The sequence below is a fragment of the Astatotilapia calliptera genome, chromosome 6 (assembly GCF_900246225.1).
Source record: "Astatotilapia calliptera chromosome 6, fAstCal1.2, whole genome shotgun sequence".
Taxonomy (NCBI): Eukaryota; Metazoa; Chordata; class Actinopteri; order Cichliformes; family Cichlidae; genus Astatotilapia; species Astatotilapia calliptera.
The window spans coordinates 2,085,363-2,097,610 of NC_039307.1; the positions used below are offsets into that span (position 1 = coordinate 2,085,363).

The window sequence follows — 12,248 nt, forward strand, 5'->3', positions numbered from 1 at the left end:
GGGTTCCTGACGAATGTTCAGGACAAAGTGGGAGAGAGACCTCATTCGAAGGAGTTTGGAAATAATGCCTTTCTGAGAGCTTGCTGCATTATGTCTGAAAGCCCCATAATACTAATCCTGTCAAATATTGCCTGAGTTTTATAGCACCAATCAAAAAATGTTGGTCACTCAAAAGTCCAAGCACATTTCTAACAGCTTACTTGCTTTCCAAGCGGCTCAACAAACTGTAATACAATAATGTAACTCACCACCAGTTCTCCTTTTTAACTGAAATACTGATTGGCTTCAGTATCAGTTTGGCAGATTTTTATGCTACAGAGGAACTCCATGTTTTCAACCTTGTGCAAAGGTAGCTTTCCATGACCCCTTCACATGTTACACTCTCTGAAAGAAGACCTTCCCCCTGGCTTTAAGCTAACTTTCTTCTGATTAGCTCCCCCTTGCAAACAGAAGTAACAGAAACGGCACACAGCCAGGTCTTCTGCTCTCATAGCCAGCAGTTGGTGCTTTAGACGACCGCATGCTCTTACTGACATCATAAAGAACCACGGGTTTTAAAAAAGGCCTGAAATCAGTGAGTTTTGAGCTCTTGGGCCACAGGGATTACTTCTACAGTTCAGACTCTTATCTCATTATTTAAACTTAGCCCATGTTTAATATGTGCAACCACCACTGAAACAGTTTACAACTGGTCCACTTAGAAAGCCAACCTGAAGCAAATAACGATGTTTTTAAACAAGAAAATGTGCATCCAAACTGGTTTCCACTGAAGGAAATAGAAAGTGCAACTACTGGACCCCTTGTGATTTGTATAAATGTATAAAAAAACTGAACTGAATTGACAGGACAGGTTTCATAAAATAAAAAAAATAAAAAAAAGAGCGAGTGAACAAAAACTATATGAAATATTCATTCCCCACCGAGTCCACAGTCATGTCTTTATAATGGCCAGCAGATTGGACAGAAACAAAACGGATTAAATTTGAAATTACATTAAACGGAATAAAGTCACCTGCAAATGAGAAGCTACAAATGATCATAACATAACTACCAAATGAAATGTGCTCAACAGCTCAGAGCTTAACCTGCTGCAGAGCGACGCCTAAATAATTCACACTGGGACGGCCTGGTAGTGAAAGGTGAGACGTGGATAGGATGAAGTCTGACTGACGTCATCCACTACGGCCCACTAGTCTTACCACATTCTCTTCACGGAAGGGATTACACAACAGTAATCAATAAATAATAATATCACAAGGCTGCGCACAGCGGAGCACAATGCTGTCCCACGATGCCTCTCTGTTAGAGAAAGAGAGCAGGCTGGTGGAGAGGCGTAATGACATGCAGCGTGTATTGACTGAAGCATGCGAGATGCTATTCAGTACTGACTGGAAGTCATCGTGTGGGCGCTGCCTTGAAGGTGACCTGTCACGAGAGCTGATGCTTTAAGTTAGAGGAAGCAACAGCTATGTGTGCGACACTGATGCACGCTCTCAACAATGCCACCTGACCCAGAGACATACGTTCCTGTCACTATACTCTCCTACACACAAAAAGAAAAAAACAAAACAGAGGCTGCTGGTGCGTTCAATAACCTGAGGCAGATCCCGTGACATTACCGAGCCCCAGTCCAATTCGACAAAGTTACGAATCTTTACTTTGTGATATAGCTTCTCTTTGCATTCGGATACAGAATCCAATTCAGCTCGAATGCAACCAGACGCTGCGTCGAATCAGCTGCAGACAGTGGCCCACTTTCAGTCAATCGGGAGCACAGAAGTGGAGCTCCCACACACTCGGCAGACTCAATTACGCAACCGACTCAGCAAACGCTGTTTGGATGTGCTCTGGTGCTTCACACCTGAGAACAGCAGCCTGCAGAGATTCAATTTTAGAAAGCATAATCTGTTCCCCAGCAGCTCTCGCTGTGCTCGTGCAAACACGTAAACAGTGAGAGACGCAGAGCAACGATTTTAACTTTCTTTTTTAAACAGGCACATTTTCCAAAAAGGCTCACATGCAGAAGAAAACATCACTGCAAAGGTTCAGAAATTAATGCCTGCTTTTTCAAATTTAGAAAGAAGCACTTTCTATCAATGGCTGTGGGTTGTCATGGAAACAGTTATACTTTGATTGGGGGGGGGGGGGGGTACCCATAATGCTTTGGACCGGCCTTAACTTGCCTGTCATGACTAAGTGTCGGCCTCTGAGGCTGAAAGATGAAGCCACCACAAAGACTCCCACATTAAAATTCTAACTTTAGCTAATTTCCCCCCCTCTCAACAGTTCCACCATTAGAGGAACGCTGACACACACACACACAGCTGTAGCTGCGAGCTCTCTTGGGCCTCACAGACACTTCAAAAACTCACTGCCATGCACTTCAGGACCACGTTTGTGAATTTTACAGCATTTTAACTGAGTTATCAGACAAAATGATGGCTTTCGATGTGGTTCTGGTGACTAAAACTCTATTTTTTATTGTTATTTGTAAGGTGTAACCTGTGTTTGTGTGGATGAAAGCTAGCATCAGCTGCTCCTTCACACGTGGAGACTTCTACCTCCAAAAACCAAGATGGTGGTGGCAAAACAGCTGAAATGGAGGTCTCGAAACAGGATGTCGCAGTGGCTATGATGGCAACCTTTTTCTGTACAGTCTGTGATTAAAGCTGAGGTTATGAATCACTCCCAGTTATCATATGCTTGCCTCCTGTACTCACTCAAACACTGCTGTACCTGCAGGTTCTTACTAGCAAGCAATTTGCAGTTTTAACTCAACTATGAGGAACATCGAGGACAGCAAACATCGTCGCTGTTGGCAAAACAAAGGCAGGCGTGACTGCAGACGAGAAAAAGCAGTTAGTGAAAAAAGATGACAAAACTAAAGTCTGCAGTTGAAGGTAAGACCATAAAATACCGAGTAACAGCTTTGGTCATTATTACAGTTAAATTATTTCAGATGCACTGTGAAAGCAGTTTGTGTGCAGGACTCTGCACAACTGTCAGAACTGCTCCATGGTCGTTTAAAGTGATGAGATCCAGGAATAAAATCACTCAGTATCCTTCTTAAAACATCAGAGAATTCAGTATTTATTGTTAAGAACAGTTTTGATCTGTACAGGCATCTTTGAACAAAAGAAAACTAGACGTAATGTCAAACGAGTTCTGAGTAAAGTTCAAACACTGAATAGTCCCAGAGCCCTGGGACATGAAATCACACAAACGCTTTCCATGGGTCCAAACGTTTGCTAGGGAAAAGTTCTGTTGGAGAGTTTTCTAATATCAACCATGAAGAGGAGACTGCGAGCTTTATAAGACGTGACTTAGCTCACATTTCTGCAAGAACATCACACACGTGAGCCACGAAACAGCCTTATGTTTACAGCAGAACATTTGTTCGACTTACATATTTGATAATAACTATATTCAGATTCCAAATTCCACGACTATATCTGTAAATTTGGGTTAGACGTGGTTTTTACCAAAATGTTATGCAAACCTGGTGCATGTAAAGCCTAAAGCAAACAAAAGCCACCCTATCAAAACAAACCTCTCCCATATGAAAACTGACGTGCTGTTTTATTCGAGTTGTTTCTAATTTACAGTTGATTACCATTTTGTATATTTTGTTGCCATCAACACACAGAACAATGTTGTAATGCACAAAAGAGCAGCCATGCTCTGAGTCCGTTTTATTAGTAAAACATGTCGAGAGATTTAATTTTGCATTCAAACTTCACACTGAAGAAATACACAAAACTTTTCAATAAGTGATTTAAAATTCACAAAATTGAATTTTATGGACAAATATAATGACGTGTTTTCCTTTAACAGGCTGTGTTAGTAAAAATAATAAGTTGGGCCTCTTTGTGAGTCCTGATGACAGCCTTGCTAGAGACTAACACCAATACCAGGTAAGACTGCATTCTGATCGCACAACAAGAAAAACGCCGTGTTCTAATTTTCGGAGGCGTTTGACCTTGATCCCAGAGAAAAGGAGCTCTTCCTGCTGTCTTAGCTTGTCCCTCTTTAAGTAATTGGATTAATCTCAGGGCTTTAATTAGAACGATCAGGTGGTCAAAACCAGAAGAGGCTGCAGGATCAGGGACACAGCTTAACCCCCATAGTAACACATAGGTATATATACACACACACACCCAAACACGACACACCATGCTAATAATAATTGTGCAAAGACGAGGAACGAATTCCTCATCACACTGCTGGCACGGCTCACTTCCTCATTTCTTGCTGTTGTAGAAAGGAGGGGGTGTGGGGACGTGGACGGGTGGGTTACTGTCATCTTATTGTTGTTAAAAACTCTGCCTGACACCACACAAGCACTGAAGCTGGCCTACATTCAGAGTATGAACCTATACAGAAGCTCCACTGTTTATTAACAGAACAAAAGGTCCCTGGGGTCTCGTGGAGAGAACACTACACCACCAAAACACATCTTTGAAATTCAGCCGGCCTGTGCGTTTTGCTTATAGCCAGCAACCGCCCTGTCAGATGGATGCTTTGCCCCCGGGGGGTCTGTGCAGGATATTTGGAATAGTGTGGCACGTGGAGCACGAGAAACCCAAATATCTGATCAGATACAAACAGTGTGTAGAAAACAAGTATTTGCACACCTGCTTCGAGTGTATTTGGATACGTTTGTACTATTACTAAAGTACTTCAGGCACTGGTAACAGTACACAGAATTCAAAATAATGCAGAATTATGTTTTACAATCTGGAAGCTAAGAAGTAAAGCTTTAAGTGGACAGTATGGAGCACAAGCTACAATATTTGCCAAATTTGCCCCCCCATAGAGATACCATCTATGGGGCCTGGTGCCACCCCATGCCCCATCCTTTGGACACGCCCCTGGTGGGACCTTAGTGATGGCATACAGGACAATACAATAGAAAAAAAATCAATTCATTGATTTCTCGAGGCACAGCTGCACGCTCTGTTTAGTAATGAGGGGAAACCCCACAACTTTCCTCTCCTCCAGCTAAGCTGCTCCCAGTGCAAACACCTCCCTGCAATTTACTGCTATACAGGGCGCAGGTCAATGCGCGAGGAGCCGGGGACATCCTGGTTGTTACGTCGTAATCAGAAGACACAGCTGCGCGTCTCGAGACCCCTATTCTAATTACAGGAGTGACGTAACTGTGAGCAAAGAATAGGCTGGTACCTGATAACAGAGCGTGAGCAGCTCACAGCCAAAGACCTGAACAAAGGCGCCGAAACATCTCAGATATGACAAATGTTTGCTCCTTACCGTAAAAGGCATTTCGCGTTATCTGGCCACCCATCGCTTCAGTCTTCTGCCGTGCGCGTATGGCCGGTGTGGATTATTCAGATGCTCTCGTGGCACAGCCCAGCGCTCGTGACATGATTGCATCCAAAAGGTAGCCTATCGCTGCTCTGCTCCGGGTACATGCAAACAGCAGAGAGCGGACCCACACCTCCTTATTATTGTGAAGGCAACTCCCCCCGTCCCCGTCAGCCTCATTCAGTAAGAGCTCTCCGCCTCGGGTCCCACTCACTCACGCTGTCATTTACATAGAAGGTGGAGACTCGGACATGAGCGGTTTTAACGCTGTCACTGCCGCACGGAGCTGCCATTGATGGGCCACGAGGCTGGAATAAAACATGGGGGGATATAAGGGTGAGCGGGAGGTAAGGCGCGAGGGCACAGTGTGACCACACAGGGTTTATTTCCTCAGCTGATGAAGGAGAAAAGTTTCCTTTAAAAACAAACAAACAAACAATGAAAAGAAATCCATCTTAACCGCATAATGACATTTACACATCCCCATTGGTGTGACGAGGAAAGTGTGGGTGGGGCAAGGATTAAACAGGAAGTAGACCCTGACAAACACAGGCTGAGCTATTGTGTATGTGATAAGGTTAAAAAATGTCAGGTAATATTTTGCATAAACCGTTAATGATGTCAGACCACGTGTTCACCTCTGGGAAAAGCTCGTTTTTGGACTGTTTGGGTCCAGCACCCGCTCCTGCTTATGTGTGCAGATGTCTAATCAGCTACAAAGTCTTCATGTGCTGTATGAGTAACATATCAGTAATCCTAACCCTCTTTGACCCACGATCCACCAAACCCACACACCTGGAGATACTACACACCAGACTGGGTCACTTCCCAGATGGTGAATGTAGTCTCCACTCAGGTGTGCCACGATTGTCCTCAGCTACCAGTAAGAGAGTTAATGCGAGACTAAAGAACAGAAGTTTCTATTCATGTTTAGGAATTTTGGAGAGACTTCAATACATTGAGTAAGAATGTTTAGCAGAAGTGCAGGAAGTCTGGATTTCTAACGATGATTGGGGAAGTTGTGTTACGCAATGTTCTGCTGGGAAACCTTGGGTCCTGCCACACATGTGGGCGTTACAATGACACGTACCATCTACCTAGGCATTGTTCCAGACCATGTAGGCTCCTTCATGGAAACGGTACTCCCTGATGGCTGTGGCCTCGTTCAGCAGGATAATGGTTCAGGAATGGTTTGAGGAGCACAGCAATGAGTTCAGTCCAATCGAGCATCTGTGGGATGTGCTGGGATGTGCTGGCCTCACCTCACAATTTAGGGGACTTGAAGGATCCGTTGGTAACATCTTGTTGCAGATACCACGGCACACCTTCAGGGGTCTCGTCCATGCTTTGATGGGTCAGGACTGTTATGGCAACAAAACGGGGGCCAACACAGTACTAGGCAGGTGGTCACAATGTTATGCCTGATTGGTGTGTAGTAAGTTATGCAGCATATGTTCTTTGGCTAAATCTGTGATAAAGTTTGCAGTCCCAACCTCTAAGAGGGTGTGCCGTGCCTTCCTATTAAATGATATAATCTCCACTCTTAATTCACCATATTAGGCCATGCACTGCAAGATGTTACTGTCTGACAGGTTTAGTAATTAAATAAATGAACTAGATAAGAGGAGTAGCCTATGGCCTATCGTTCCACATTTCATAGTTTAAAAATAAGAAAGCGATACACGTCTGAGGCTAAGTTTGGGTCCAGAGGCTCACAGAGCAAGTGGCCACATTCTTTACTCTCAGCACTCAGTCTTTCACCTTCCATGCTTCCTTATGTGCCTCAGGCCCCTGGCAGACAGACTGGGTGACCCCTCAAGAGTCAGTCCTCTGACTTCAGCTGTCATCACCTATCCACGGTGACCTCGCAGCCCTCAGTCCCAGACACCAGTGTTTACTCTGGGCCTGAAGCTGCAGGCGTTTAGATAATGGCAGGACAGGGTGAGAGAAATGAGATATATGAACCGGAGTCTAATAGGTGAATGCCAGGAATTCATCATTCAAGGGTATCTTGGATTTTGTTCATTAACACTTTCCACCCCGGAGGCGGCTGTATCTGTAATTAAAAGACAACCATTTGCCATTTTTAGCACGGCAGTGAAGACTTCAGCCAGCCTTCTGATCCACAGAGCTCGAGGCTGCTCGGTTTGGCCTCGTATTTGCAGAGCTGTTACAGACTGAAATCGAGGAAGCTTCTGAGGTGGAAATAACCACGGTCCAAGCTCCAACAACACCTTTAGTACACAGACCACCGGTATCAGCTGTTTGCATTCTTCATCAAAATCATTTGGCCCTGATTAACTCAAACACGCTGCCTGTCCATCCATTTTCTATTGCATGTCTATGCCTGGGTCACACGGGAGGCAGTGTAGGGAGAGATGCTTAGACCTTCCCTTAGAGCTCCCAGCCTCTTCTGCCTGCTCTTCTGGAGGAACAACAAGGTGTTTGCAGGTCAGTCGAGAGTTGTAATCTCTCTTGTCCTGGGTGTGACATGTCCAAAACCCCTCACTCAGATATCCAGGAGGCACTCTAGTCAGAAGCCCAGACCACCTTAACTGGTCTCCTTTGATTTGGGGGAGTCGTTGCTCTGCTCTTTTTCACCCTCTCAGAGGCTGAGCTCAGAAACCGTTCAGAGGAAACAAGCTTCCTCAGAACGGTGAAGTTTGGTATTAATCAAAAGAACCAGAAGAGTGTTTACTTCCTTTACACCAGTACAGAATCAGTGAATTTCCATCATGTTAAACATTAATTAAAACATTTTATTTCTCTGTGAAATATTAAATTACATTAAGTGATGCATTCAGGTAGCCTACTAGCTGTATAGCACGAGTGAAATATTAAGCACTCGCTATGCTTAATGTCACAATTATCATTGTGGATTTGCAGTTTAATTAAATATAAAGATTTATTCTCCTTTTAAATGCTCAAGCTCGATGTCAGAATTAAGGACAGTGGAGGAAAACTCATTTCCAGCCTGAGTTAGAAGAAACACTTTTTAAACACATAACAGTTTATATGTAAATGAACTGTGTTAAAACATCGCTGGAGTTTGTAAGCAGCATTTATTTGACACTGTTCTTTGTGAAAAATCTATAATTTTATCAAGAAAAAAAACAACTTTTAAACCAACTTTTTCCCAGTAAGTTGCAAAGACATGACACAGATGATCCTTTTGGCTCGCTGAGCATAAAACAACTGTCAGCAAAATGCTGTACGTTGTTGTTTATGTTTAAAGATTACTCTCTAAATCACGCAGGTAATAATATTTACATGTCCCCGTTTCCCCATCATTTTTAATGATTACCACCACGTAACCATAACAAATACTAAGGCCTGCCTGGGCGGTTCATCAAAATAAAATCAGGACCTCAACCTCAAGGTTTAGTTTTCTAAATGAGATGCTGGAGACGCACACATGGTGTGCACATTTGAGGTAAAGACAGTTGCTGGAGAGTATTCGCAGCACAATGAGAGGCCAACCACATTTGGTTTCAAGTATCACCTCTGCTGACAATTGCAAAAATCTGGATTTTAAAGAAGAACTCAGCTAAAGAAAGACTTCTTTCAACAGAGAGAAAAAAAAATCTCTGAGCTAAATCGATAGTTATAAAACAGATCAGGGGACAGAAAATGACTGTATTTCACTCAGATAAGTGGTGTCTGTGGCTCAGGACAGCAAGTTAAGAGAAAACACATTTCCTCTATCTTACAAATATCCCTGCAAACCCAGCAATAAAAGTAACACCCACAAGTCTGCTGAGTTTTAAAAGTCCCAAGGGATGACATCATCGCGCTAAGGTATAACAGCTATTTGTCACGCAAGGGACATGGCTGTGAAAAGAGCGGCGACTGGAAGTTGGCCAGATGAGTTTCAGGAAGAAACGTCAGACCAGCGCTTCGTGTAACCTCGCAGATACACACCAGAGGAAAGGCCTGCAGAAAAGTGCACTTCCTCACCTTGTTTGACACCGCTGCTGTACACGAATGCATTGCTAGAACATCCTTCCTTTGTACAGTAACTCTTTCTTCCTGCAGTCACTGCTCTGTCAGCCTTAACCTTTAGAAAGAAAGCCTCCTTTGGCCCACAGTCCTGTCTGCAACAGGGTCGAGGTGCATCTTTGAGAGTCTGTACATAAACTTGCATTACATAACTTGGACTATGTGGCGATTCACTTTAGTCGGCATCAGATGGGTGTGTGCGTACAGCTACAGCTGATATTTACGGCCTATCTGATGAGAGGCATGTTTCATGTGAACCTCATGAATTCTTTGGGCCTTATTAACACTTCTGTTCTGTTTAGGTTTGGTCTGTTTTTTAAATAACTCAGAAACAGGATGATTCTAAAGTGAAACAAGAAAACGGGTACTTGGATGGATTACTCGTCTTCATGTGTTCCTGATTCTGTGCTGGATGTTTTCACTTTTAGAAGTGCAGAGTCAGCATCTTCAGAAGCCACCAATGACATTGTTTATGAACATTAATACCACAGATGGTTTAAAATTAAAGCGTTTTAAACCTGCATTCTGTCTTATGACCAGCAGGGGGCAGCTCCTCTGGTTGCCAAAAAAAGTACAATTAGATGTAAATTCATGAGAAAACAACCCAATCTCTCACTTGATTTGACGCCTCAGTAAACACTTATCACATATGTTTATGCTCTCTCTTGCTAGTTTCAGGTTTTATTTAATATAACAAGATACTGAACTGGTTAATTCTGGTCCCATTTAGAGGACAAAAGACCAGAAACCAACACCCTTCATTTCTAAACCAGATCCAGATCTCATCAGGTTTGGTGTAATAATCCTAGATGTTTTATGGCTACCAAAACTTGAGATTTCAGAATGGGATACAACATATGGTGATGCCCATATTTCAGCTTTGGATGCGTAACAGCTGCTTTGTGGCATTATGTTTGTTGCTTCAAATGTTCAGATGATCACCCCTTTTAAATGTAAGATGTCCACACTGACTAATATGCTTTTTGGTTATTGTTTCTTGAAGAAATGGTAGATATAAAATAAAGGTTTGTTATTTTTTACTCTGCACCTCAACAGGATTAAATGGAGTGAAAAAAAAGCCTCGATTGAATTTGTTTGTTTCTCTCATAACAAAAACAGAAAAATATGTAAAGAGCAGCATCATTATGACTTTAGCTACACCGAAACACACTGCTGAGATAATCAAGAGCAGGATGGACCCGAATTAAGGTCTCTTTCTCTAGTTTCTTGCTTTTCGCCTTCTTTCTGCGTACATTAACCAGAAATTAAAGGATTTCTGGTTAATGTACTAAGGACTTCCTTACAATAAATACAGGAAGGACTCCAACGTCCAAGTTCTAGCCAAAAAGAGTCGGGAGAACTACAACCTGCTGAGAGCTATTTGACAGGTATCTACCAATGCCTGTATAAAATCTACATATGATATTGAATACATTGTGGAAGCCTCACATGTGAAATTCAAGGACAGCTGTGGAAAGGTCATAGCTCCCCAACAAAGGGCTTCATTGATTGTACTGCTGTGTCTGTTATTAACAGACTGGCATGCATATAGACGTTGTTTGTGGGTGTTCATTTGTTTGGAGGTTGTATCAAATTCAAACATCCAGCCCGAGTTACAAAGAACGAGGAGTCCTGTGACAGATGGTGTGGCCCGCTCAGAGCCCTGGGGCCACATTCTTAAAGCTTCCCATTACAAAGAGCTGCTGCTTGGGGCAGAATCTGGAAAAAAGTCTTAAGCAGACTGGAACTGATTCACTGGTCAAAGCTGACGGCTGGTCGTTTGCTCCGGTCCGGCCTAGGTAACTTTTTAATGTATTTACTACCAGGTCAAATGTCTACCACTTGTACTTTTCAGTCGCATGGGTAACTGCTTCAGTCGCTCACCTGGAAGTTGAGAAAAGTTTATCTTGGGCCCCGCCCACTTCCTGTTGCTGGTGGATATTTCAGGTAGTTGCTTGAAACTGCAGAATGCTATCAACTTTGCGTGGTCTCTGGTTGCCACGTCAAAGCAAACTATTTGTGTTGTGTATGCAGCTTTAGATTTATGATGTTTTATAAGAATTAACATTTGAAGTTTATACTAGATTGTGGAAAAACTGCTATCAGTAGGAAGGAGTGCCTTTTTAGAGGCTTAAGAGTTTCCTTTGCTTTATTAAGCAGGAGAAAATAGTGGAGAGACAAAAGGTAGAGGAAATACCTCCGAATGACAGTGAGTTAATGAAACAGCAGATTAGATGGTGCAGGGATAATGTTTGTAGCCGATCTCATTAAAGATACGCTTACATCTCCCATCCAATGCAATGATGCCAGAAATGAATGTGATTACGAGGCTGAATTACTTGAAAACTGGCAAAAATGTATTCTTGTTAATCGGGTCAGCCGCATCGCCTCGCTGAGGTAAAAGGTTTTGTTCACTTCTTGCTCAGAGTTACTCTGAGAGCTTCCTAAATCACTCTTAAGTGAGGACTCCTTTCTATAAATGTTTATAGTTTATATGTCTACATTAGGAGAACTCTGCAAGAGCTCCCTGAATGTTTGTGAATTCAGCCCCTGATCTGAACATCGTGCAGTCAAACTGACATGAAGAGATAGCACGAATACATGCACAAGCTCTGCATGTATTCACGTTCTTCAGCATAGTTGGCTCAAGCTACCTGCTGTAGTTAGATTAACTGTGTGTAAGTGCACCGGGGACTGGTGCTGTTTTAAAGATCCATAAAGTGTAGGGATACCATGCAAACACACAAATGTACTTATTAGTCTATTAAAATACCAGAACTTTTCCTGAAGCACAGGCAGCAGCACACAGCAGGAGACATTATTTCTCAATAGTTTCATTAAAAATGCTCCAAAAGGCACAAAGACCACAAAACCTTTTAGTTTAATAACTGATTTTTACAGCAGAAGTGAGGCCAAGCAGAGCG

At 42.9% G+C, this 12,248-nt stretch overlaps 1 protein-coding gene across 3 annotated transcripts in view; it reads right to left on the bottom strand.

The window, feature by feature from the left end:
* Window positions 1–12,248, bottom strand: part of neurl1aa (neuralized E3 ubiquitin protein ligase 1Aa) — a 68,409-nt gene that overhangs the window by 35,765 nt on the left and 20,396 nt on the right. Inside the window, exon 1 of one of the 3 annotated variants that reach the window (XM_026169668.1) lies at window positions 5,272–5,630. The exons of 1 other annotated variant lie outside the window; for it this stretch is intronic. Coding sequence is in view for 1 of the 2 variants with exons in the window: in XM_026169670.1 (XP_026025455.1) it covers window positions 5,272–5,305 (34 nt within the window). In the remaining variant the exon portion in view is untranslated. Of the gene's footprint in view, window positions 1–5,271; window positions 5,631–12,248 lie in introns of those variants that run through there. One more of the 3 variants, XM_026169670.1, reaches the window with a different exon arrangement.